Below are 27,996 nucleotides of genomic sequence, written 5' to 3'. Positions count from 1 at the left end.
CTTTAAACGGTAGTAGGGCAGTGAAGATTTTGGAGTGGACTTTTACCCTGCGTTCACATGGACACAAGTCCTTGAAGATAAGACTTAAAGGCTGGAAATAGACTCGAACCGTCCCCCTATTGAGCAGTTTTATGTTGGAAGAAACGGCCCGACATCATGGAACTGGAGGAGAAACCCAAATTCGGTAATTTATACATGTAATACGCAGATGTGCATGTTCTGATAGCCAATACTAAGCGTCTTTTCATGTCAGCTACTGTAGAAATGACGTTATTATCCACACGAACGCGTTTCTAGCGGAATGTGAAGTCATGTGTTGACGTTTTGTTAGCTAGCTGATACCCGAACGAGTGGACCACTTTCACTTATGCCATCCAGTGCATATGCATTGATATATAGTTAACTATTAGCTTGGAACTTAGCTGCCGATTCTTATATTAGCTGATACGACACATATCATCTTTAATCCGTATCGTTTACGTATAATTCAGACAAGTCATATCTTTTTCATATCGACACTGAGAATATTTTCTTTGTTTAGATTCTGTAATGTCAATTGTCTTAACTTCCTGTGTGAAGAAAAGGCGTTGAAATAATGAAACTTGAATGAAAGCAAATAGGGATGAAAACAATGACGGTATATAGTTTGCGCAGTGTTAAGAAGAAGGAAGTGGGAGATATTTTTGACTGAATCCCGTAATTTAAAAAGTAATAAGAAAAGAGTAATGTCTGTGTATCTAAATTAAGCAGTAACCATAATATTGTCGAATTTGACATAATAGGTTAGAAAATATTGCTAATTGTTGATGACATCAGGTGCATCAAGGCTCGAGTTGTCTTTTATTCCTTGTTGTCCAGACGTCGTCTTCTATATCCCTTTCTTGTTGTCTTTGAAAACAAGTGCTTTGTTTGGCTTCCTGCGGTCCTGCATTTAACTTGATAGGGGTTTTGCAGTTGCTGCTCCCAAATGAATGTGATTAGGTAACTCATTTCAGACGTCCCCGCCTCACATTAAGCCGCAGAAACACAAAGCTGTCAAGTATGTTGGTGTTGTGCAGCTCTGTGTCCCAATATATCTTGTATATAGCTTGTCCAGTTGCCGCCACATTCCTCACATGGGTATGGCAGGAGGCGATTGCATTTTAGGGTGACGTCCAGCTTTGCAGAGGGTACAGCTCTTCTTGTGTTCCGAGAGACAAGTGTTATGTGTATGTGGGTGTTGTTTTATATGCATTTTAATTCCCGAATGTTGCAAACAAGACCACTACAGTACAGCAGTGTTTTGTCAGATGCTACAGCTCTGGTTAGGGTTCAGTGCCATGCTAACAGCATACCCGTGGCTTTGTCTTTTTGCTGGAAGGCGGGGCAGTTTGTGTGTGTGTGTGTGTGTGTGTGTTTCAGGGAGAGAATAATGTTATTATCAGTAGTGACCTGTCTGCGAATTCCTTGAAGAAATGACAGTGGTATGAGACATCCTTGAAAATAATGCGGCGCAACACATTTAACAAGATAAGCCAGCTAAAAATGTAAGCCATCATCTTTCTAATAAGAGTTGCGCACTACGCTAGTGTTTCCCACAGGACTGCAATCTATCTATGGCAGTGGGTTGACCAATACAAATATACAGTCTTATCCCAGTTAATTGGTGGTTCCAGACTCAACCGCTATAAATGACTTTTCCCAGAGTAGGATTTAATATTGATAAATGGAAAATTTTTACAGTTATGGCGTAGAAAACCTGTTTGCGATCTTCTAAATTTGGCTTTTAACATTATTAGAGCCCTCTAGACATGAACCAACACCCATATAGTCATCTTTGCATTTGTATTACATATTATAGTAGATCTAATGAGTAAAGTATGAACATATTTGACATGAATATGACAACATAAACTCATACGTTAGCAATTTGGTGTTTTTTTCTGGACAGTGTACATCTTGCGGTGGTTATTGTCTCATCAATGTATTGTATTGGCAGCTTTAAATGGCTTTACACTTTTATTAACAAATAAAACTCGTGCTCGGAGGTTCAGAGTTGAGTTTTAGCTTGTCGTGGGGTTATGGCCCCAGCAGTAGTCCGAGTTATTATTATGATTATTACTATTATTGTGGCCGTTGTGAGATAATTTAAACTTGCAAAAAAAGCCTCTTCTGGCCCTTGCCTCACCGAACATTGACACCTAGTGGCCAATGTAGAATACTACATTTGCAATTAGAACGCTTCTGCCTTGTATTTATATATTAATTTTGATAATTTTATGACTAATTTAGGTCAAGAATCATAGGCTACATTCCACCACGAAATAGGGATCATTACTTTTTGAATGCGATGTTCGAACCGCAAAGTAGTAGGGACGACGACATATATAAAGAATGGCAGCAAATATGCTTGTTACCAAATAAACATTGATGTCATTCTCACTATGATATCACTCGTTACTAAATGAACATTGATGTCACTCTCACTATGATAGCACTCGTTACTAAATGAACATTGATGTCACTCTCACTATGATATCACTCGTGACTAAATGAACATTGATGTCACTCTCACTATGATATCACTTGTTACTAAATAAAAACTGATGTCATTCTCACTATGTTATCAGAACACCAAAAAACATCACACACACTTAGGTTAAGTCATATCTGAAAGCAGGGGTGTCGAACTCGTGCCATGGAGGGCCGAGACGCTGCAGTTTTTTTTGTTTTTTTTTACAACCAGTCACATAAAGCAGGTGATCAACAAATCCTTCAATTCGTGGGCAGGAGCTCATCAGTTAAGTTGCCTGCTAGGGAAACTGGTTGGAGAGAAAACCTGCAACCTCCATGGCACCCCCTGTCTTACAGCAGTAGAAAACTCACATCAGCGGAGAGAATGGCATCCACTGACCATAACGTAAGCAAACCTGGAAACGCAAGGGACAAGAATGTCGGCATATACTGTATGTGCATAAACATGGAAAATTCTTAACAGGCTGCGCCAAATCTATCAATTTGCCACCACAAATAAGTGAATGTACAGTAATACCGCATTTATTGCGGTTAATCGATTCCAAACCCGACCGTGATAAGTGAAGCTCTTTACGACCTTCTAAATACGGTTTTTAACATTAGAGCTCTCTAGACATGAAATAACACCCCTATAGTCACCTTTACGATCTATATTATTGTAGGTATTACCTTTACGATCTATATTATTGTAGGTATTACCTAGTATAGTAAACATCCATCCATACACCCATTTTCTTATACCGCTTCTCCTCATTAGGGTCACGGGGGTATGCTGGAGCCTATCCCAGCTGACTTCGGGCGACAGGCGGGGTACACCCTGGACTGGTCGCTAGCTAATCGCAGGGCACATATAGACAACCAACCATTCACACTCACCTATGGACAATTTAGAGTCTCCAATTAACCTAACATGCATGTTTTTGGAACGTGGGAGGAAACCGGAGTACCCGGAGAAAACGCACGCATACACGGGGAGAACATGCAAACTCCAAACAGAAGTGGCCAGGGGAGAATCGGACCCAGGCCTTCCCGATCTCCAGACTGTGCCTGTGTGGCCAACATGCTAACCAATTATTAACATAATTATAGAAAATAAGAAAGACTCCCAATCTGGTTTTTGGTCGCCAGCATTTAACTGCGTTGGTTGTTTCATCAATGTAACATAATGGAACATTACTGACACCTAGTGGACAGTGTAGAGTACTACATAGCACAACATATCTCTTTTAATGAGTTTTCTGAATGACTTAGATTTGTATTTTAGTTCACTTAGCCATTTTTGGAAGTGCTTAATTTAGGCCAAAAAGACTCAGATCTGCATTTTTTTTACTAATAGGCTACAGTCAACTAAGAAACAGATATGATTTATTAAAATATTTTGAAAAACTGTGATAGTGAGCCAAGAAATTTGAAGTGAGATGTGGCGAGGGACGACTATACAGGAAACACTGTAGTTATATTCATTGTGTTCGAAGAAATAATTGACATTTTGGATGGAGAGTTGACTCCAAAGACCCTAATTAGGTTAAGGGTATATATATAAATATACATATAAATCTTGTTTTGGAAGAAAAAATGTATATACTGTTTTTTGAATGCAGATAACGTCCTGTTCTTTTAATCACAACATCCAACTTGAAATGCACTGTTATAGTATTATCCCTTTGTATCATGTACATTGAGAGCTAATTTAACCAGTCCTTGTTTGTGTAAGCACACTTGGCAATAAAGCTGATTGTGATTCTAAATGAACGATAAACACAATAGGCATGAATTAGAAAGACCTTTACCAAGGAAATGTGTGCCTGCTTGAGACAGTTGGCAACCTAGTAACAACTGTTCATGGACCTGTGAGACAAAGGCTGCAACATTGTGTCAGCAACTTGTGTGAAACCCCACTCTCGCAATATGGTCCAATTTAGTCATTCCAGTAAACAGGTCATGGACAGTTAATGAAATGGTAACACTTTACAGTAAGGTACACAAAATGACAGCAGTTAATGAGGAACAAAGCTACGTAACAGAAACAACTACTCCTTAGTTACTCATTAGTTCTTCAGTGACTACTCTAAATGTACTGTATGTGCCTTAGTTCCTCATTAACTACTCTACTCAGTATCTAGTCAAAATTTATGTACCTTGGTCATTAGTTCCTTGTCAGATCTGCATTAGTTTCTCATTAGTTCATTAGTTCCTCAATAACTACTGTATTTTTGTGTACCTTACGGTAAAGTGTGACCAATGAAATGACAGTATTTGACACTTTGAACATCACATGACATATCTAAATCCCTAAGAACATTTGCACAGGTCAAATTTTAGGCAGATTCTCTTGTTTGAGACTGTCTTTGGTAAGAGTCTGAAAAGTCAGTTCTTGCACTCAGATTGAAAACTTACGAAACACACTCTCTCCAGTGTTGGAACAAAGCTGCAGGTTTCCATGGAAGAAAACCTGTCATTGCTTCCAAGTTGTGGGCTTCACATGATGGAGTAATTTCAGGCCGAGTTTTAACATACACACACCAAAAAAAACCCTCCCCCATGACAGGATCTGAAGCAGCCATGCCCTGCCGCAGATGAGCTGTAATTAGAAGCCATATTTAGAAGAGTGCTTTGAAACACGATTCACACCCTCGCTGACGTTTGTCGAAGCTTCAGATTCTGACCTACGTTTGTTGTTTTTTTGCTGCGACTACCAGGTTTTTTTTACCCGCCGGTCGCAGTCGACTTCTTCATAATTGCAGCCAGCTGTTTTGACTTTAATCCTCCGTTGTACGTGCTCTTAATAACCCAGACAGAATCATGTGAGTCTGCTAACTGGGGTTCTCGCCAACTGCCAGAAAAACAAAGGGCTGACACAACGCTTACGCTCTATTAAGGTCAGGGAAAGTTAGCATGCTACAGTTTTGTGATTTCAGCCTGAGTTTTAGACTTGTTGTAGTTGAGGTGTTTAGTGGGGGACATTTCAATGAAAATCAATCAATGCAGTCCGGGCAACACAAGTCTTACCAAACCGTTTGACTGAGAGGGGGCACACTTAATTAATATGAGCGTTTTGTGGACACATTTTGACAGTAAAAGCAAATTAAAGAGAATCCAAGTGAGTTGTAATGGACGTTTTGGTCATCATGCTCGTGTTTCTTTTGGGGGAGGCACCTTAAGTGTACTCCCCACACCCTGTAATAAGACACGTGGAACACTGGCATGGCAACAGCTGCGCCCTCAGGATGGTATAAACCGGAGGTGTCCAGACTTTTTTCCAGCAAGGGCCACATACCGAAAAATCAAGGGATGCGGGGGCCAACCAACCCATGTCGATATGCTGAGCCGTTTTTTATATTTAAAGAAAACGTATCAGTGACAACGTGTATTATCTTAGTACGACATTTTTCTCCTTACATTGTACTTTCTGTTTTTTTGCTGTTGTTTTATGTGCACAAATATTTCAACTGTCTTGTACATTTTTTTTTTCACAATGTGCCTTTACATTTTTCTTTTTACTTTATATTTGGACGTTATCATTGTAATATTATTTCCCGACTTAATTTCCCCAAAATGTGTTTTTGTTTCTCATATTATGAGTTTTCTCCTTTTAATTTTTCAATGTCTTGCATTTTTTTGGGTCAATATTACAACTTTACTCTCGTAATATTTGGTCCTTTTTGTAAAATGACTGCTCTTTTTTCAGTTTTGCTGTGTTTTTTTGGTAGTTTTCTTGTTTAATTGTATTTTTTGAACGTTTGAGGGCCAATAAAAAAACAGCGCCGGGCTGTAAATGGCACCCGGGCTGCACTTTGGACACCCCTGGTTTAACTGCCTCACTATATGCCCTACTCGGGGGGGTGTTCACCCATATAAATTATCCAACTATCCAACTAAATTATACAACTTTTTTCTCTTAATATTTTGACTTTATTTTTTGTAAAATTACTGCTAGTTTTTATATTTTTGCTTTTTTTTAGTTATATTTTTAGAATGTGCTGTGCGCCAATAACACACCCCTGGGCTAAAAGCCTTGAGCGTAACCCACCTAACCAGGGTCCACAGAATGAGAGTCCAGAGCGCCAGGCGAGCGTGAACTCGCTGTCCAGCGCAACTCTTAAGGTGTCAGGGAGTGAGAATTGCCAGAGTGCTCTCGCACAGCTGCGCCACCTGGCATCTGCTCGTATCCTGACGTGCCCTTGCACCCGAGCAGTCCCAGTCTTTATGCTGCCTAGCAAACTGAACAGATTAGCCTCACTGTCCAGTTCTTTTCTAAAACCGGTTTTAAATAAGATAAGCATTAGCTTAACCAGGTTGGAAATCTAATTTACATGCCCGATGATCAAATTAAATAGTTGTCTGGTCGCAGCGTGTTAGAACCTTGGAATTGGATTAGGTCCTCTGGGAGAGCTTTTAACTGATTAAAATGCCACACCCTGCATCACTGAATACATTGTTATTTATTAGCATTTCATAATTTACCACTCAAACCTGTTTTGGCATCGTGGATGGTCCCTGTAATGCGTATTGTGCGTTTGGTGCACAGCCAAATTCGGAAGTGGGTCTTCTCATGCGCAGTGCAAACAAAATGGATGGAAACGTGTGGTCATGTTTTGCTTCTGTTATAAATATTCTTGGCATTTCCTCTCTGTGGGCTCGTTGTTCATTTTTTACAGCTTTGTTCATGCAGCGTATCTCTCTGCCTCGCCCGCCGATTACAGACACTGACCGCAGACGCGACATCACAAAAATACTGTTTGCCTTTCATATCACTTCTGCCACAGGTGTCAAGGTGGACACCACTGAGACGAAAATGTAGGCGTTCATTCCCATAAAGTCACCATTACGTTGCATTTTAATTGCAGTTAGCACAGTTTTGAAATGTATTCACGTTCGCTCAGGGGTGTTTGCACCGAAATGAAAGGGTTTCAAGAAAAAACGGCATCTCAGCTTTGTAATTTTGGCTGTAGTCTTTTTACATAAAAAAAAAAAATCTGTCCATTTTCTACTCTTAATATTATGACATATTTGTTTTTTTTGTTTCAAATATTAGGCCTTTTACAAAATAGTAAATAAAACCCCCAAAAAACAAGCAAATCTACTGTATGTCTCTAAAATGTTATGTTTCTCCATAACAAGAGTTTTTGACTTGCGCAAACAAGCCATCCGATCCCTAACACTAACCCACATGTGTCAGACTCGTGCCCTGGAGGGCCGAGACGCTGCAGGTTTTCTCTTCAACCAGTTTCTTCAGCAGGTGATTTAATTGATGAGCTCCTTCCCTCAAACTGAAGGTGTTGATCATTAAAATCACCTGCTTTAGTGACTGGCTGGAAAGAAAACCTGCACTGTCTCGGCCCTCCATGGCACGAGTTTGACACCCCTGCACGAACCATTCTACCAGGATTCCACTTCCACTACTTCACGCCATCTCTTCATGATTATTTTTTATCTTTAAAAATTTCAACGTTAAAATTACTACTGTTTTTTCCATTTCTTCTGCTGTTTTTTACATTTTTCAACTATATGAACTTTGTTCTTGTACATTTTTCTTCTCATAATGACTTCATTCCCATGATATTGTGACCGTATCACATATTATTATAACTTTTTTCTCCAACAACTATTTTGTTTTGTTTCTCATAATATTATGACTTAAAAATGTTTAAAAATATTTTAACTTTATTCTACTAAAATGGCATTATTTTACCTCATGATACAAGTTTAATCTTGTAAAATAGTGACTTTTTCTCGTTAGAATACAACTTTATTTATATCTAATTACAGGTTTTTTTCCCATTTTTATTTTTATTTTCCAACTATTTCACCTTGTAAATTTTCTTCTCATATTATGACTTTATTTCCATAATATTTTCACCCTTTAGAACTTTTTTTCCAAGCAAATTACAAAAAAAAAATTGTTTTGTTCCTCATATTATGACTTCAAAAAAATTATTAAAAAAATGTCTTAAGGAAAAAGGTAACTTTATGCTACTAAAATGATGTTATTTGTCCTCATGATATGGTATTTTCATCAAATTATTACTTGTATTTGAACTTTATTCTTGTAAAATTACTGCTGACACGTGGGCTGCACTGCCCCACGGGCCACACCCTTGTTTTAGTGTAATGAATGGAAAGACATTGGGCAAATCTCACGTAAAAGCTCCACAAAACACCCAACAGAGGCCAGATTTCCCCCAGTTTGTTTTCAGAAAACACATGTTTCCAATAAGAACAACATGACTTTACTTTATTTTCTTCGTATGCGCCCACAATTCTCACCCATTCTTTCACACAGCCACGCCTCTCGTGTCCCTCTCCGCCAGTTTACTCCTCGCTGCCGATCTCCGCAGACAACAAGAAACCAGAAAGAGAAAGAGAGGTGTCCTTTTATTTTTTTTTGCAAGTGGGAGGAGACTTAGGGGAATACACAGGTGGAACACAGATTGGGAGGAGGCATTTGTTTCAGGATAAACAAGGTGGAGGTGCGGGGGTTGCGGCGATGAAGGTGGAGCGTTGTTAGCTGGCCCAGGCGCTCAGGGACAGGTTAGACAGGTTTTGCCCCACATGATACCTGCTTTAGAAAAGCTACAGCAGCGGCAAGAGAGTGCCAAATAGCGTGTCTTTTTGAGGAAAAGAAAAGAGTTCAAGGCACATTTCAACGTTAACCACAGAAAGGAATTCAAGATGCCGGAGGAAGGCCAATATTATGGAAAGCATGGTAACTACCCTTCCTGTTTCATGTTTGTTGTGCCTCCTGACTAAATCTAAAGCTCCATGCTGCCTTTTTGGTGAATTGTTTAGCGTGAAACTGGAGCAGTTGTGTCGGCTTTGTGGGAAATGTTTGGGTGTGTGCTGTGATTATGCAGGAGGAAACATGCAGCTGGTGATTTTTTATTTGTTTGAACATGAGTCCCTATGCCATTTTTAGCAAACCAGTGAAGAAGCAGCGTCTCATCTTAAAACCGATTTAACGCTTCTTCACAAAAATCACCAAAATGACCTGTGTCAGGCCTGGCAGTCTTCCTGCCAATGAACCGAAACAATATGGCATCGCAGCATGGACCGCCAATACAACACCAGCAATGTTTCTCACCGGAAGCTGTGATGTCTCTAAGAGGTACTTTGGTAAATGCTTGCTACAGCATTACCCCCCTAAAAGCATCCATAATTGAAACGCAAAGACGCCACTGAATACTCTCATGTCTAGACTGACTCCATTTCTTCTTACTATACATGTGAAAATCCAGAGATATGAAATAATAAATAGCTGAAAGAAATCCTATCATTTTCTAACTGTCGGAATCAAAACCCTATCCAAATATTTGCTTTTTATATGCCCATGCCTAATCCTGTGTGTGCTGTCAACGGTTTCGGGTAAAATTCAGTTAATTACTCCTCCTAAATGTAACCGGTGACCAAGGAAAGTATAACCTTCAAAGATGTAAACCAGTTCAAATTTAGCAGAGTAGTGGCGTGTGCTGTGGAAATATGTTTCGTGACATGAGGCTGACAACTGAGCGTGTGACTTGTAAATCTCTACCCTACCAAAACACTAGCGGTCAGGCAGGGCTTTGCAGAGTGTGAGCAACAGCAACTCTCCTTGACCAGCTATTTCGTTTCCTGTTTAGTAGTAGTAGTAGTAGTAGTAGTAGTAGATGTGGCCGACTGTGCATAATAGAGTGAAACCTTTCACTGTAACGGTAATGTCCTTGTAATGTTTGAAATAGTATTTTAATTAGGGATGTACAAGTTAGTTCTTTCAAGCGATACAGCCTGCTTCTCAAGACTGATGCTGATACTGAATTGAGTAAACAAACTGGATTTGAGAAAGTAGCTGTGTATTAGTCCTGACCAAATATCATGACATCCATACTATCCCACCAACGAAACGTATAAGGGCCGATGGTTTTAATAGCCGACAAAAGGCGATATCTTCCAACGATGGTAAAGGGCTGGTCATTCTGCGTCTATCCATGATGAAATCACAAAAATGGCTCAACAAACCCGGGCTTTGTGCTCCAGATGCAGCTCAACAAAGTACGGTACTGCAATGATGGTTATCAACTTACTTTGTCAAGCCCGTTTCTCGGCTTTGCGCTCGGTGCGCATTCAAATAAAAGGCGTCATATTATTCTGCTTCCGTGCAAAAACTCATATTTTACGGCTGTAAAATGCTGTACCTCGTAGTGACCACTAGGTGGCTGTGTTGTTGCGGCGACTTTTCTTCTCACGCAGGAACTGCTGTGACATACACGTCTGCTAACATTTGCCGAAATAATATTTTCATATTGCGTTTTATTCCTCATGTTGTCCTGAAAAAGTGAGCAAATCTACTGTGTCCCCTCGGCTGAATTTCGTCAGGGAATGCTCGCCAATTGGTGTGCTTTCAGAGTAGCCACTCCCACTTCTTTGCTCCCATGCTCACAGGGTTCTCAATAAATGGTGACGGCATCTCCAAATGAGTTATAACGTTGACGCGGCGGCGCTTTTGTATGTTAAATATTACTCTGCTACACCCACATGGTTATGAGTTTAGCCTAAGTTACCATGGTGATACAGCCACTTTTAAAAGAAGACCACCTTCGTTGTACAGGCAAGTCCGGCTTTAGAAAACAGACCTCGCTAACACAGTAAACCCGCTTCGCAGTATACCCACCCGGGGAAGTTACGATAGGCCGTTTGCAGCACATCACAGAAAAGGAGGGTTTGATTTGGTCACCTTACAGCATAGAACGGGTAATCTTCCCTCACTGGAGGGTTTATTATCTGATCTATTTTTCAATGTTAGCAGATTTATCGGTATGACGTCATCATTCCTTTAATTACTATGCACTTCTGAATTAGATTACCCGTTACTGGAAAATAATAACTGCATTCGTAACGCCTTGACGGATATCCTCGTGAGATCTTGTTTTCACCACTCCACACCACTTTCACTTTGCTTTCATCACAAATGGAAAAACAATGCTATTCAGGGTAAATGTAGCACAGGAAACGACTGCGTTCCCTCCAGCGGCTTTAATGCACTCATTCTTTCTCATGGTTTGGCTTGCATTGTGCTGAGTCACCAGGGAGGAATCTGTTTGGTTGCCAGGCGTGTCTGCCGGCAGGGAGAATGGTAGGAAGATGGGAGCACATGGAAATTTTACCCTAATAGTGTTTTTTCCTTGCTAAGAAGCCTTCACTGTCCGTCATGTGTCAGTGTGGGGGAGACGTGTGAAGATGTCTAAGATTTAAAATACACCTCTTTGTTATACAGGCGAGCCCAGAAAGTATGATCCCACGTTCAAGGGCCCGATCCACAACAGGTGAGTGGGTTTGATGGGTTTGACTGTGGAAGTATTGTTGGGGCTGGAACTAAGCCTCCAAACTTGTTTCCAGGGGCTGCACAGATATTGTGTGCTGCATCATCTTCATTCTTGCCATACTGGCTTATATTGCAGTGGGAATACTTGGTAAGGCAACTGTTGTTTTTGTTTACATGTTAAAATGTGTTGTATCTTCCATAACTTTTTTTATTCATGGCCCAGCTTGGTCGCAGGGTGACCCCAGGAAGGTGATCTATCCCACAGACAGCGAAGGCCAGTTCTGTGGGCAGGGCAAACTTAAGTGAGTTTTTCTTTTCCTGTCCCATTATTTAGAAGTAATTGTTATTTCCACTCTGCTGGTCTCCTAAGGGGACATTCACAGAAAGCCAACAGCAGGCCATCACTTTCAGTCCATTCTGAAGCAGCTCCTTTTTTTCCCCTCTGGGATGCTTAAACAAATCAGATCATGAATACCCAAAACGCAACATGCCATGACAAAGTTTGCTTTCAATCAAAAAATCAATAGAATACAATACATAGAAATATAATTTAGATCAATTAATGTGTGGTAAACCCTCGTTGATTGTGGTTGTGATAACTGAATTTCCACCAAGTAGGAGTCTTAGAAATGGAATATTTTTGTGTTACACCACAGAAAACTGTTTTTAACATTATTAGAACCCTCTAGACATGAAATAACACACCTATAGTCTCCTTTACACTTGTATAACCCAATATAGTCAATGGAAAATATTCCATTTAAAACATAAATAAGACTCATACTTGTGTGTGTTGCTGGGTTCCGGCACGAGGGGACAGGAAGTGACGTTGGAGGTTCAGAGTTGAGTTTTAGCTTGGTTACAATAGCCTGTGTTAGGGATTATTGTGCCTGTTGTGAGATAATCCAAACCTGCAATAAAAGGCTGTTGTTCCGGCGATGAAGGCTGGTGCTTGTCTCACCGGAACATTACAGTAACATTACTGACACCTAGTGACCAGTGTAGAATACTACATAGCATAACGTCCTCAAATGCGTCTTCTGAATGCTTGATATTTGTTTTTTAGTTCATTTAGGAATTTTGTGCTTGAAAAAATTTAAATTAGCCCTAAATACCTTACAGTGTTCCCTCGTTTATTGCGGGGGTTAGCTTCCCAAAATAGCCCGCAATAAGTGAAATCCTCAAAGTCGTCAGCATTATTTTATTTTTTTTACAATTATTTGTTTTAAGGCTGTAAAACCCCTCACCATACACGTTATACTTTTCTCAGACAGGCAATAATATTTTCTCACATTTCTCACTTGCTTAAACACTCTCAAAGCTCAAACCTTCATTTGAATTTGAATTCTCAACCTACGGGGTTGAACACAAGAAATTAATAGTGACTCGCGTGTATTTCACTCCTCTGACCGTGCCTCTTCGTCCGGGCGCCGCTCCACTGTAGCGTTTTTGGATCCTTGTTAAAACACATTGCTGCAGTCGTTCTATTTTCGGCGTCCTTTATCGAACGAACCGACTATTCATTTATAGTATTCCGTAATGGCGCCCTACAGCTGCATGACTGTTACCATCCTTCAGCAGAAGTCCAGCTTTTTGTGCGATGGTTAGCATCTTCCTCTGCCTTTTGGTTGCAGAACATTGTGGGTTTTGTCAGGGAGAAGGAGTTTGCTAACGATGAACACAACAGGAGACTCGGCAGTGCGGCACGAAGGAGAATGACTGACAAACGTCTACAGCTAATCGGGACACAAAACACAAATTGTCGGGTTCTTCCTTAGCCAATCAGGGCACAGAACACAATGAGCATTCATTTGCCGTAAAGAAACCCCTCAAAAAACCCAACTAAAATTGCACACAAAAAATCAGCGAAGCTGCGAAAGGTGAACCGTGATGTAGCGAGGGAACACTCTATTTTAGTTCATTTTATGCTTGAAAATGCTTAAATTTGGCAAAAATATGTAAGATATGATTAAATATGCACATGTTTGACATTTTGCCATATTCAGCTACAAAACTGCATGATTTATGAATATATTTTTGAAAAGTCTTGAGTGAAGCCTCAAAATTTGAAGCTCGAAGTGGTGACTGTACTACTTCGACTACTACTATTTCGACTCAAATCAAGAGAACATAAAGTCTTGTCAATGTGCTCACAGTGAGTTCTCATCCAGATGACTGACAGAGAAGTGGTTTTGGGGTACTCTCCCTGCTCTACTTTTCACCCGCCACAAGCAGCTGTGCTCAGAAAAGTCCCTTTCGCAACGTCTGGCAACCGCAAAGTTTTTTTTTTTTTTTTTTTTCCCCCCTTATTGCATCTTAAGACAAATCATCTTTGCACTATTTGGTATGGTGCCATAACAGAGCAAAAGAATGTGGATCTAATTTATAATCACACATTATTCATGTCAATGCACAATTGATTTGCAGCTTTCCAATCCAGACCAGGGGTGTCCAAACCTTTTTCCACCAACGGCCACATACTGAAAAAGGAAATGATGCAAAATCCACGTTGATATTAATTATTTGTTAAGAGGTTTTATATATTTCAAGAAAAAACTGGATCTCAGCTTTGTAAATTTGGCTGTATTTATATAAAAAAATTTAAAAAATTAAATTTTAACTCATTAAAAAAAAATTGGTACATTTTCTATTTGTAATATTATGACTATAGTTGCATCACATTTGCCCCGACCTAATTTTCCCAAAATTACTTTTTGTTTCTCAACACATTATGACTTTGGAAAAAAAAAACATTTTTTTCTTTAATATTTCAACTTTATCCTAATAGAATGATGTTATTTTTCCTCATATTACAAATTTAACTGTGTTGTTTGTGTTTAGACGTACACTCTGACACTACTGCTAGCTTTGTTTACTCCACACTGCGCACCGCTTCTGCGCAAGCTATGCGATCTCTGAAGTCACACAAGACTGCTGCCACTTTAACAATAGCACTACAAGCTAACTAGTTAGCCTTCGCTTTATTTATTCTAAACTTAAGAATGTTTCAAAATGTGTGCGGATGGACAAAGAAGCCAAAAATGTACCACTTCCACACGGAATGGGAGGAGAATTTTTTTCCCCACTATTTCCCCACTATTCCCTCCAGGGCGGAGTTCATGCAAGTAATGTCTCATCAATGATGCATAGTAGTGATCAGAATACTACATATGACTTGTCTTTCAGCATTTTTTTGACTAATAGGCCATGACATGCCCCCCCCCCCCGGCTGTACTTTGGACACCCCTGATCTAGAGAGACAGTTATAGTAAACGTATTCAATACAATTTATTTAAAAAAAAAAAAGTTACGGGACAAATCATAAGTGATGAATGAATATGAATAAAGAAACAAAAGCGTTATTGAACAAGTAGCCATAATTTAAAATGGATGTTAAGTAGCCTAATAGCTAATTACTTTCAGTTTATTTCTCATTAAATTTGCTCAAAGGAAGAATGGATTTTTCCATTTTGTTTAACTTCGTATGTGACTTGTGTGCATTTTTTTTGTGCTTTCAAAAGGAACAAGACGCTGCTGTTTTACTTCAACATCATGAAGTGTGCCAGTCCCATGGTTCTGCTGGCGTTCCAGTGTCCGACCACACAGGTGGCAGCACCACGCAGCTCATACTAAGCATCATAAGCATGCTTCTGTTTCCTTTGCAGTATATAGGAGCTTTTCAGGCCGCGGCTTACTGATGAGTATGTGTTTCCTGTGCTGATGCAATCCTACAACTTCTTCCCTGTTAGATATGTGTGGAGAAATGCCCTACCAAGTTTATGACGCTGACCAGCGCCTTCACTTCGGAGTTCGACGACTATCGGCCCTTCTGCAAGGAAAGCTTGGATATCACGCAACTGGCATGTGTCTTACTTTGATGACTCCCCCCCAAACACACAAAAACACACACACAGCATTTTAACAGTTTTTATGTATCTCAGGCCACTCCAGTAGAACTCCTCAAATCAGGTGTCTGTCCTGGCATTTTGATCCCCAGCACACCTGGTGAGTTCAATCTCCGCATCTTTTGTTAAATTTTGCTTCCCAAATGATCCAAGCTCTCTACTTTCTTTATGTGCAGTTTTGTATGTTTCAGGAGATACAAGTGGTTGTTACTCAATTTTGCCTTTTTATAATGTGTAAAAAAAAAAAAAAAAATTCAAAAGGAAAAATGATTACTCACTTTTCGTATGGTGGTCGACGGGCGCAAACATTCTAATGTGAAATTGCAGCATTTTCCAATTAGCATTAGTTTCCTGGTGTTGCCGGGTTCCCGCTGTTAAATCACTACGTGCCTGGACTTGGCATGTGTGCCCCTGTTGGCCACTGTAGTTCCGGTCCCAGCCGCTGTGGGAGAAGCAACATTTCTAATGTCTTGTGTTCTGCACAAATAGTTTCGTGAGCCTGCAAAGCAACTCCGCTATTACTCATCAATGTTTTATATGTGCCAGCAACCATCTCCACTTAATTCCATCAGATCTCATTCTTTCACAGGACAGTTTTTCCAACAAGGGATAGTTCGGATTTTTTGACATGAAATTATGACATCCCCATCAGCACTGGACTATATCAACAGTGACTTACCCCCCCCATTTGGTCCCGTGAGTCCGCTCTGATCGGAGATCCGTGATGAGGAACGTAGTTCTTCCTTAGTTGCTGGGTCTCATGTCTTGTCTTCATCACATACACACAAATAGAAAGGAGGAGGTATGTTTATGTAGTCCATGGCTAATGGGGATGTCATACAGCATGTCAAATTCCTATAACGCCATATTTGTAAAAAAAGCATTGGATGATTTTAAAGATCCAGAAAAGTGATTCTTATTTTTTTTTTGTAGTCTTTCGTAGATGCCTCCCAACTTTGGCCAAAAAAAACGGACAGATAACGGTGGGAGACAAAAATACTTTTAAAGATGAAAATGAAAAAGACATAAACGCCGAAGATCTTGTACCTGCAGTGAAGTAAGGAAACATCCGTCTTTTCACAGAAATGATACAAATAATACAAGTGATACCTCCACACCTTCCCCACAAACAGGAATGCGTCTATGGTTCTTGAATCTCGTCAGGTGTTCATGAAGATCTTTGAGGATTACACACAGTCCTGGTACTGGATCCTGTTGTAAGCTGCCATTCCACACTTTGACAGCTGCTACTTGGGGTTTCCGAGACTAACTGTTTTGCTTGTTCACTGTCTTCACTATCTGCAGATGTTTAGTTATGGCAACGGTCCTCAGTCTGGTCTTCATCATCGTACTGCGCTTCCTCGCAGGGATCATGGTCTGGGTCATGATTGCCTTGTTGATACTCGTCATAGGATATGGTAAGACTCAATTCAAATGTCCTGGTTCTATGCTGTAAACAGGAAGTGAGACATGTCCTTAATACAGTAGTGTTACAGTGGTTTGGCTGCCGGGATCACCCCTTAAAGACAAGCGGCGAGCTAAATTGCAAAAATGTTTGAACTCAAATTGCTCTATCCTTTTATTTCAGGTAGTGCAGGATAAGCGCCAGCAAAAAACCCATTTAGGACTCTCCACGCACCATTTAAGAATCACAGACTTAACAGGATGCCACAAAAATGTATAGAGCACTCAAAATTAGGCAAAAGTTATGTGACCTGTTGTGCAGAACATTAACATTCGTATCTTATGAAAAAATATGACAATTTTCCTTAATAACCCACATACTGGCAGCGGACATTTTATGAGGCACACGTGCACAGCTCACTGATATCCAATGCAAGGGCTTTATTGAACATTCTGCCATTACAAAAACGCTTGAGACATTATTACAAGTGACCATTTGAGTACGGCAGTAGAAATGTATGTGTTTATGTAGGTATCTTTCACTGCTACATGGAGTACGCTCGCCGGGAGGGACAGGCTGGTGCTGATGTGACTCTACAGGAGCTTGGCTTGCAGGCAGACTTCACTATCTACTTTCAGATCAGACAGACCTGGCTGGCCTTCAGTAAGTTGCACATAAAGCCTACAGATGTTATGCACTGGTCCACCAAGCAGTACAGTTTGGTTTGGTATCCTTTCATTTGGGTGTCAACCGCAGTGGTCGGGTGGAGGGCTGTTAATGCGTCACCAAAGAATCCTGATCTACATGCTGCTCCTCATTTTTACTGATGTAATGTGACACTTTTTACAAAGCTTACCAGCATACTGAACTGTACTGTGAGGCATCAATATGGCTTTAGATGTCCCCTCCTAATGCCACCTTCTCCTACTAGTGATCATCCTTGCTATCGTGGAGGTCATAATCATCCTACTGCTCATCTTCCTCAGGAAAAGGATCCTAATTGCCATAGCACTCATTAAAGAAGCCAGCAAGTTAGTAGAGTCCACATTTGAAGTAATCAGTGTTTCCCACACGACCACCACAGATATATTGGTGCTACTGGAAAAAAAAAACAAAAAAAACATTGGCGCTACATGTTCACTCTCACTCATAAACACATCTGTAGCTTTTCATTACAATGCCACAGATAGATTGCAGTCCTGTGGGAAGCACTGGTAATGTTATATTTTACATGGGCTCAATATGTGTTGATGTGTTCCCAGGGCAATTGGATATGTGATGTGTTCGCTTTTCTACCCACTCTTCACTTTCCTGCTTCTGGCCGTGGTCATCGCCTACTGGGCAGTGACTGCTGTGTATCCTTGTTTATCTTGTTCCTCAACATGAGATGGAGCCACAAAGACCAGCGACAGCGCTGTCGTGGAGTGGCCAGACCATCCCACAATGACCCTGGGGGGGGAAAGGGAGTGATCACTTTGGAATTTTTCAGACGTGAACCACTTTATTGTAGTCCTTGACATGGCTGTTCAGTTTCCTGTCTACCTCAAATGAGCCCGTCTACAAAGTAGTCAACAAGACGGCGTGCACGCACTCCATGACAACATGCAATCCAGATGTGAGTTGTCCATATTATTTTGGAGCTTCCACACATGAACCTTTTTAAGGTGCTTCCCTCCTTGAATGACGAGGCTGTAAAATGCTTGAACATCATGTTTTTATCTGACCTGTCTGCGCACAGAACTACAATACAACGGACATGTTTAAGGAGTGCCCTTTCTCGGAGTGCCTTTTTGCCTACTACGGCGGAGACACGGTTTACCACAAATACCTGATCGGCCTGCAGTTCTACAACGTCTTCCTCCTCTTTTGGTGTGTCAACTTTGTGATAGCGCTTGGACAGATGACATTGGCGGGAGCATTTGCCTCCTACTACTGGGCTTTTGTCAAGCCAGACGACATACCTGCCTTCCCAATCTTTTCGGCCCTCGGGAGAGCTCTCAGGTGTGTGTTTTTGTGGGTAGCGTATCATTTTTGGATTGGCCTAAACTACCTGTTTTTATTCACTTTTTTTTAATTTTAGGTACCACACAGGAACTCTGGCTTTTGGCTCTCTGATCCTTGCAATAGTCCAGGTCATCAGGGTTCTGCTGGAGTATCTGGACCATAAACTTAAAGGTTGGTCACACTGATTTGTTTTATTTGCACACGCAGCAAAAATACTGTTCACTTCAGGTTTTATAAAGCCAAGTGCAATACAGTACATATCGAATATAATAAATATCCTCATCAATATACTATTTTGTCTTGAAAATAACTTTTGCATTAAAGAGGTGGTGGTAGTTTCATTTTTCCCAAAGCGAGGGCCCGCTATAACTTAAAAAGTCGACTTGGCTTAATTTACATCCGTCTGCATCTTTGTCTACGGCAGGGATGTCAAACTCGTGCCATGGAGGGCCGAGACACTGCAGGTTTTCTTTCCAGCCAGTCACTAAAGCAGGTGATTTTAATGATCAACACCTTCAGTTTGAGGGAAGGAGGTCATCAATTAAATCACCTGCTGAAGAAACTGGTTGGAGTTTTTTGACACGCGTGGTCTACGGTGTCTTGTTGAGTAAGTGTGCATGTCCAAGCATGTCATGAAATTATGACTTTTCGGTTGCCTGGAGACAGACTCACGCGCGCACACACAAAAAAAAAAAACCCTGTCCACAAGGTGGATTGTCCAGTGAATTCAATGAATTTGTTCTAGAAAGCTTAAAATGTCGACGCAAGACACATTTTTATAGTTTAACATGCAGAAAACCATATGAGAATGTATATAGCGATATATAAATACACGCAAATAACGAATGAAAAGGATAAATGAACATTTAAAGGTTACTTGACCTTCATTCAAGATGCGATTTTTGATGCGAATATTCCTAAAAACACCTTCCTGTTTAGTTATTTCTCGTCTTCAACAGTGTTTCTCGCCTCAATAACTCAAAGTACAGCCATAGAAAGTTGCATGTGCCAGCATTTTGGGAAAGAAGGTGAAAAACACTGGAATTCAAGAAATTGCTGATGACAAAACAGGAAGGTGCTGATCTTGCTGCCACATCGTGTCTTTGGGAACAGTCGCGGCTTAATTGAAGATAAACTAACCTTAAATGTTGATTTATTCCTTTCACTTGTCGTTGATAAATACTAGAAAACATTTCTGTCCCTCAGTGGGGGTGTGACAGAAAATATTGAGAACCACTTGACGTATGGCCGCTGCTCTGTGTTGTCGCTTTTTCTTAAAAATGGCAGCCAGAAGGCATTTTTTTTTTTCGGCTGGAAGAATTCTGTGAGCAAGGCAGCACTGTAAATATTTTTTTGTTTCCCGGGGAGCTAAAGACCTCACTCACGGTCCCTGCTCCTCAGCTCTCCCTACTTCATGCACAGTTCAACACTAGATTCCCTCATTATATCCAATTTTTTACCGTTTGCCGATAGCCATCATCACATAACCAGTTGAGGGGGGGCGTGTCTCTACGCGCTGACTGGTGGCGGGGGCTCGAGCCATTGACCTCTGACCAATTGCAACAGGTTGCCGAATGGAGCGTTTTGGCCAAGAGGAGAAGAATGCAGATTTACCCTGTACCCAACTTGAGATATATGGAGTAGTTTATTCAAAGAAACTTTGTATAGTTCCCCGGTAGGATCCAATATAATTTTAAAAGCCCCTTAAATGAGGATAGGGCCCTTTTTAAACTGCCCACAGATGAGAAAGAATGTCAAAATGATTGCTGTGAAAACATAAAAAGATAATGGGAGCTTAGGACGTGCACTTTTGTCTTTAAAATGATCTTAATGGCATATCTCTTTGAAACGCTTTCCCTCCTAGGAACCCAAAATAAGTTCACCAAGTTCCTCTTGTGTTGTCTGAAGTGCTGCTTCTGGTGCCTGGAGAAATTCATCAAGTTCCTCAATAGAAATGCATACATTATGGTGCGTTGGGTCCGGTGTTAACTTCCTGTCAGAGCTCAGATTAGACGTGTGTGTGTGTGTGTGTGTGTGTGTGATTTTTGTACTTTTCACTTTTGGCCCTTAGGTGGCAATATATGGCAAAAACTTCTGCACTTCTGCCAGGGATGCCTTCTTCCTTCTCATGAGGAATATTGTCAGGTTAGTGTTTCTACTAGAGCAAATGCTTGTTTTTTTTGTTTTTTTTTTTCTTCAAATAAGGTTCATTGCAAAGTGCTTTCTTTTCATTCATAGGGTGGCTGTGTTGAACAAAGTGACAGATTTTCTCTTGCTGTTGGGCAAACTGCTCGTTGTCGGACTTGTGGGTGAGCGTTTGCTGGCTTTGGGCTTTTTTTCCCCCTCTTTAAAACCAGAGTATGGTGACTGTACGTACTGTATTCACATAAATTATTGTTTTTCAGGAGTCTTTGCTTTTTTCTTCTTCTCGGGGAGAGTGAAGGCCTTTGAGGACACAGCACCCAATCTCCACTATTACTGGGTGTCCATCGTGGTGAGTTATTTCTTTTTAAGAAACTTCATCAATAGAAGATAATTGATCTGGGACGTTTCTCATCAGAGTTAGCTTCCAGGGCCGCGAGCAAATGGCCAAAAAATGCGAGTAATATTTACGCAGCCAGCGAAATGTTGGTATCCCACGGTGCACAACTATGGTGCATTCAAGGACTGCCGAACAAAGTGTGACAAAAAAAACCTTGTCAGTGAAGACGTGTACAAATGGTGAGCTTTCCAACAGTAGATACATGCTGTACGTTTTACCTTTTTACTAGTAGTACCGTTTACTGTATTGTAGAATTATGACCGACTTGGAATCTGTTTTCTGCAGGAAAAAACTGCCAGAGAATAAAGAAGAATAAAACAGCCACGGAATGTTAAGGCAATTTTAGCCAAACGTCAGACGTCATTTCTGTAGGCGGCGGCACAATAACAAATATGGCGATTCGCAGGATAAGATGAATGTGTGCTGCTAGTGAAGCAGCATTACTTTTCAGTCGTTTATTTCACATTTGTCAGCAAAATATAAAACTGAAAATGAAACCTTTTCTTTCCTAAATGCTGCAGATGATTATCACAATTCATAATCATGCAAGACGGAACTCCCATCGGCTGTGACCCCGTCATTGCGGAAATAATTGTGTGTGTGTGTGTGTGTGTGTCTGGCAAATTGTCGGTGCTTAATTGCCTCCACGACAGTTAGGTAGCACAAGGCAGACATAAATAACTGGGAAGCTTTCAATGTGTGGGCGAAGCAGCTCAGTCAAACGATGGATGTCCTTGCAATGCGAACATTCTCACGCCATTCTTCCAAAATGACATGCTTGTCAAAGTTGTCCCACCAGCTAGAGGTCCGATGGGGTCTTGTCCTAAATAGCTGTCGTTGGCCGGAACGTCGTAGTTGTTAGTTTTAGCCAGCAAAACAGCAGCGTCATCCTCGGAAGCCCATAATGGCCTCTTTGTTCGTCAACAAAGTGAAATTCATTTCATTATGCTTAAAACCAGCAATGTAATGTTTACCATTGCACACATTATACTTGGCTAGTGTGGAAATGACGGCGCATGATTGTTACATCATCTGTCGGCAACAAACCAAAAGCTCAGTCTTCACCGTCCATACGCAGAAGACGGAGTTTTCCTAAATCTTGACCCTGGCTAGAGTTTTCCAAGGACAAAAACCTATGTTTGTGTGTGGAAGAAAGGCCAAAACGCATAGAAAAATGTGCGTTTAAAAAAAAAAAAAATAAAAAAAAAAATCCACATATATGTGGACATAGCCTTGATTGCCGGACTTTTATTGGCTTTTATTGTAGGTTTGAATTATCTCACGACAGGCACAATAATCCATAACACGGGCTACCATTTGCGGCCGTAACCCGCACCAAGCCAAAACATCCCTGCACCCCCGACGTCACTTCCTGTCTGCCCTCCCCCAATTAGCTCCCCTAGCACTAGAACACATTTACAGCAACACACACGAGTATGATTCTTGTGTGTCTTTAAAGGTTTTTGTCTACTATATTTTGGAATATGAGCATGACTATAGGGGTGTTATTTAATGCCTAGAGGGCTCTAATGTCTATGAGAAAGTCATAAATGGGTTTTCTGTGCAACCACGATTCCACATGGGATTGCTCTATATTGTAAGTCGTGTATGTTTAATGCTTGTGTCCTCACTAGACTGCGATGGTTGGCTCCTTCCTCATCGCCCATGGATTTTTCAGCGTGTATTCCATGTGCGTGGACACACTTTTCCTCTGCTTCTGTAAGTAAAGCCGCCTCCTCGGTCACTTTCTTCCAGGCACTCTGACGTTATGTTTCGCACAAAGTGTTTTCGAGGACCGGATCGTTCAATAACTGCTTTGCTTTTGGTGTCGGGCTGCCACGAAATTTAAACCGCATGACTGAGTGTCTTAATGAAACTGGCATTTTTAAAATTAGAACTCGGTGTGTCTTACGGAGTGAGAATGTATTTGTCTTGATGTGTGGGAACTTTTTCCTTGCTTACCTGCTGGTTGACTTTCTCTCTTTGTCTTTTTTTCCCCTCCTTTCACTCATTCCTCACAACGCACTCACCTATGCTTTCCTTCTTTTAACACCTTTTTTTCCCCCCCCCGCCCACCAATACTAATTGTCTCACCCATTGACCCACGCATACACAAACACACACACACACGAATTAAGGTGAAGACCTGGAGCGCAATGACGGTTCACCCTCGAGGCCTTATTACATATCCCCTACTTTGGCTGAGATTCTGTTGAAGAACAAGGCTGACAAGACGGAGGATCCATCAGCTTCTCAGGATGAAGATGACATCACTCTGCAGCAACAACAAGCTAAGGAGGAGGACATAATCTTAGTAGACGAGAGTTCTGTCGACAAAAACGCTTCTGTAGATTAGGAAAAGTGTCTCTTTTGAACCTCTTGTCATGGGGCTTACTGTAGATAGTGTAGCACGCTTACAGGTGGCAAACATGCACCACAGGGATGTTTTCTTCTACTGTGATATGTTTCATGATGGTCTTCACAATTGCATGGTCTCCCATTTTGTTGCATTGTCAAGTGTGTCGGAAAACATGTTGGAATTCGGTGTTGGGAAATGTGACTGGTAGTCATTTATTGGCCATTTCAAGTCACAATGTGCCTAATTTCCTCCCATGCCTCCTATGGAACGTAAACCAAATTTGATCTGTACCAATGATGAATACAGTGGATCCCCTCACGTTCGCGATTCAGCAAATTGTTCTTGATCAATTTTTTTTTTCTCCTTGGGGGGCAGTTTTTGCGCAGAAATCTCACCCATCATAAGTCGAAAATCATTTATAAAGATACCGGTAACATGAACAGGGTCACTCACCTGAAAATAAAAATGTGACATTGCAAGATCGGTCCGAAATCGGCAAAAAGTAATGTGAATGGGTCTGCATCTAAAATCTCCTCTCTACAAGCGGCCCATTCCAGACTCCGCTCTCGCATGCACAGACCGCGTGATCACAACAGCCTGTGCTAACGTGCTAAGGAAGTAGGCAAGGAGCAGGAGTGATGTCGGCAGACGTTGCAGCGGAGTACAAAACTTGTCATGCACGCGTTTCTCGTGATGAAAGAGAAGCGGGGAAGTTGAAATAGACCAACCTCAAAACGGCATGAGGATTTTCGCCAGGGATGCACGCTAAATTTATTTTCGGAGCCGATACCGATAAATTTCTTAAAAAAAAAAAATAGCAGTGACTCAGATGGCAGTGGGCCCCACTGCTGGCTGTAGGGTGGCTTCTTTCGCAGTGTGGGTGTCTTTGTGGACTTTGGTGTGCCGTCGTGGCGATATCGGTGTTTCGGGCGTCATGAAGCGTTAGTGGGGACGTCCCATACGATTGACGCCTTGTTTGTTTACAACACATGTTTACAGGATGTACAGGTCATGCTTCTCACGATAACCCTTGGATTTATTGGTACAGGTCCAACATCATAATTATCACACACCACTAATTTTTGCACGGCCCTGGATGAGAAGAAACAAACCTTTTGGTTCCGTCAAACAGCCTTCGGCGTCCAAAACGTGTGCAAAGCATGAGAAATTCCCACAAACTGTCTCAGAAAAGAGCCAGCCCCTGTCGGCGGTGAGTGTTGACTGTTGTTCTGAGTAGTATCACTTCATCAAGCCATTCCATGCTACAGGAAAAAGTCACAAGTCAGTACGTATGATTCTTGCCGATATTGGACTGGTATTGTATCGGAAGTGAAAAAGTTGTACCACTGCTAGAAAGCCCACAATTTGTACGTTTGTCATATGCGTCAGTGTTGTTTGGCCGGCGGTGCTTTAACGCACCTTAGTGCCAAAATCTGGCCTCAAATCATTCATCAGTGGTGCGTACCTGTACGTTTTCAACGGCAATTGAGGGAAGGGGAGGGATCTGGAGCTGAGTGACACAACCGCCGCTTCTATTGCAAATGCTGACCAGAAACAGTTGGTCTCAGGTTGTAACTGCTGCGAAATTGGGGATCCACTGTATAAATAACCTTGTTGCACCTTGAATTGCCTTAAAATGCTTGTTTTTACTGTAAATCAACAGTTTGATGGCAATTAAGAACACATTTCTCAATGTACTTGCTCTAATAAAGCAGAATTACTGACGAGTAACAAAAAAAATGAGGAATCTAAACTTTAATGTTAATCTGTTAATTGCAAAATGGTTTGTTTTGGTGCTATTCCAATATCTGCACACAAAACAATGCTGGCAGTGGTGAGAATCTAATCTTCACGTGTAATCATGACATGTCTTGTTTGAATCTCTCTAGTGGAGGATCTGGAGAGGAACGACGGCAGCCCAGAGAGGCCATACCTCATGCCTGAGAGCCTCCGCCAAGTCCTGAACAAGAAGAACGCCCGAGCGTCTTAGAGCGCTTCCTCTGTGCTACCAGTGGCAGCGTTACTGTGTTTAAGTTGGTAGCTTGAAGTCATCGTGCGGAGAAGAGGACGGGGAAACGGCCTAAACGATCGTCGCCATATCAGATATTTAATATGAAGCTTGGTGGATTTTAAAACATCTAAGCAGATTGTACATTTGCGGTGCAGTCAAATTTTCATTTAAGAGCACAGTTTTCTATATTTGTCATATTTAAGGTACATGACTATTAACTTAAAAGTAACAGTTTTCCTTGGAGTTTTTCCTTGAAAATGTATAACATATAGATATATATATAATGTAAAGATATCTCTTTGCTTTGTGTACCAAAGCCATTGTACCGCCAATTTGAGGTGCACACTGCATGTCGCATTTAATGTGTTTTTGTAATACTTTTCAGGTCATTTTTTATCCCCATTTCATGTTTTTGGAGTTAAATGTTTTTGAAATAAAACATTGTTTTGTACTTTGTGTGTATGTGCTGTTATTTAACTCTAAATGCTTCCATACTCATCCATGTTGGGAGTTGTGTACCTTTACATCAGTTGGCCTCTTGATGGCAGTGTGTGCTTATATTTTCTATGCCGCTTATCCTCACTAGGGTCACGGGGGTATGCTGGACCCTATCCCAGATGACTTCGGGCGAGAGGCGGGGTATACCCGGGACTGGACCAGTCCACGGTACAACGTTTCTTCTAAATGCTGTGTAACTGTAATGCATTTTATGTAATAATCCACAGCACAAAGCCCATTCAGGGTTGCAAGCTCATGATCATGCGCCTCGTTTGCTTCGGGGCATACTGTATAACTCCATTTGGGTTTTTGTTTGCACTGATAATTCAGGAGTCGCACCACAAAAGGTTGTTTTCTCAGCGTTTGTGCGTCATCGGTCTTGAGTGATTAACAAAGCCTGCTGGGCAGTGAGGGGTGGCTTTCGCTCCCGTCTCCATGGAGAACACCTGAGCAGCCTGAGTGGAGCCCTTAACACTGGCTGGTATGCACTTGATAGCAACCTCCGTGGCCTTGGCAACTCCAAACATGATAAACAGCATGTGGGTAATATACCGTATGTGTGGGGATGTTTCCATGTCAATATTTAAATATCAAAGGTCGATAATAAAGGCTGTTTTTTTTTTTTTCTCTCAAGTGGAACACCTGAGAGGAGACAATGCCCGCTTCTAGACGTGAAACATGAGCTTGAAAAAAGCTACAATCAAACTGTCTTGCTCTTTAAATGGTGTGCAAACGTGGACTGGAGGGTAGTGTTGGAACAATACTGAAAAATGTTGGTATCGATCCAATACCAGGCCTGTGAATGTTCTCATTCATCCAGGTAATTCTCAGGTCCTTGAAACAACTGAACTGTAAACACTAGGTAGGACAGCTCTAGGACTAGAGGTAGGGCTGTTACAAAACCACACATCAGTGGGGTAAAATTAACTTGTTTCTAGGGCGAACTGATGTAGCCTTCTAGTGATGTCCTACCTAGTCACACCAGGGCTGTCCTACCCAGGCCTTGAGCATGATCTGATGAAGCCTTGTACTATATCCAGTAGCTGTCCTATGTAGTATTTTGAGGATGAACTGATGTAGCCTTCTAGAGTGGTCCTACCTGGTCTTTTAGCATGAACTGATGCAGTCTTTTAGAGCTGTCCTATCTAGTCTGACTAGAGATGTCTTACCTGGTCTTTTAGCATGAATTGATGTAGCCTTCTAGACTTGTCCTATCTAGTCTGACCATAGCTGTCCTACCTGGTCTTTTGTCACAAACTGATGTAGCCTTATAGAGCTGTCTTACGTAGTCTTTTAGCATGAACTGATGTAGTCTTCTAGAGCTGTCCTATCTAGTCTGGTTAGAGGTGTCCTACCTAGTATTTTAGCATGAACTTATGTAACCTTCTACAGCTGTTCTATCCAGTCTGACTAGAGCTGTCCTACAATTTTTAGCTTGAATTAATGTAGCCTTCTCGAGCTGC

At 41.2% G+C, this 27,996-nt stretch overlaps 1 protein-coding gene across 3 annotated transcripts; it reads left to right on the top strand.

The window, feature by feature from the left end:
* The first annotated feature begins 2 nt into the window (after nucleotides 1–2).
* Nucleotides 3–26,486, top strand: LOC129170941 (choline transporter-like protein 2). Of its 3 annotated transcripts, none has more exons than XM_054759106.1 (22): nucleotides 3–184; nucleotides 11,762–11,810; nucleotides 11,884–11,957; nucleotides 12,033–12,111; nucleotides 15,331–15,415; nucleotides 15,559–15,669; nucleotides 15,751–15,814; nucleotides 16,648–16,771; nucleotides 16,848–16,931; nucleotides 17,020–17,132; nucleotides 17,651–17,782; nucleotides 18,051–18,150; nucleotides 18,382–18,474; nucleotides 18,650–18,734; nucleotides 18,858–19,120; nucleotides 19,200–19,294; nucleotides 20,988–21,091; nucleotides 21,195–21,268; nucleotides 21,362–21,432; nucleotides 21,529–21,617; nucleotides 23,300–23,384; nucleotides 23,804–26,486. In XM_054759106.1, the coding sequence occupies exons 1-22, from the start codon at nucleotides 157–159 to the stop codon at nucleotides 24,019–24,021; spliced, it is 2,220 nt and encodes a 739-aa protein (XP_054615081.1). In that variant the 5' UTR covers nucleotides 3–156; the 3' UTR covers nucleotides 24,022–26,486. The 3 variants fall into 3 exon arrangements, with proteins under 3 accessions (XP_054615081.1, XP_054615080.1, XP_054615082.1); XM_054759105.1 differs by lacking the exon at nucleotides 3–184 and adding an exon at nucleotides 8,495–9,220; XM_054759107.1 differs by lacking the exon at nucleotides 3–184 and adding an exon at nucleotides 8,501–9,220 and having other exon boundaries at nucleotides 25,914–26,486.
* The last annotated feature ends 1,510 nt before the right edge of the window (nucleotides 26,487–27,996 follow it).

This window comes from Dunckerocampus dactyliophorus, chromosome 18 (assembly GCF_027744805.1).
Source record: "Dunckerocampus dactyliophorus isolate RoL2022-P2 chromosome 18, RoL_Ddac_1.1, whole genome shotgun sequence".
Lineage (NCBI taxonomy): Eukaryota > Metazoa > Chordata > Actinopteri > Syngnathiformes > Syngnathidae > Dunckerocampus > Dunckerocampus dactyliophorus.
This window is presented reverse-complemented; position numbering and strand designations above follow the sequence as displayed.

Excerpts from the sequence above, each read along its gene's own strand:
- LOC129170941 (XM_054759105.1), top strand. The coding sequence starts at position 9,187 with ATGCCGGAGGAAGGCCAATATTATGGAAAGCATG. Across the intron at positions 9,221-11,761 it reads CCAATATTATGGAAAGCATG|GCGAGCCCAGAAAGTATGAT; the intron begins GTAACTACCCTT and ends TTTGTTATACAG. Across the intron at positions 18,735-18,857 it reads TGACAACATGCAATCCAGAT|AACTACAATACAACGGACAT; the intron begins GTGAGTTGTCCA and ends GTCTGCGCACAG.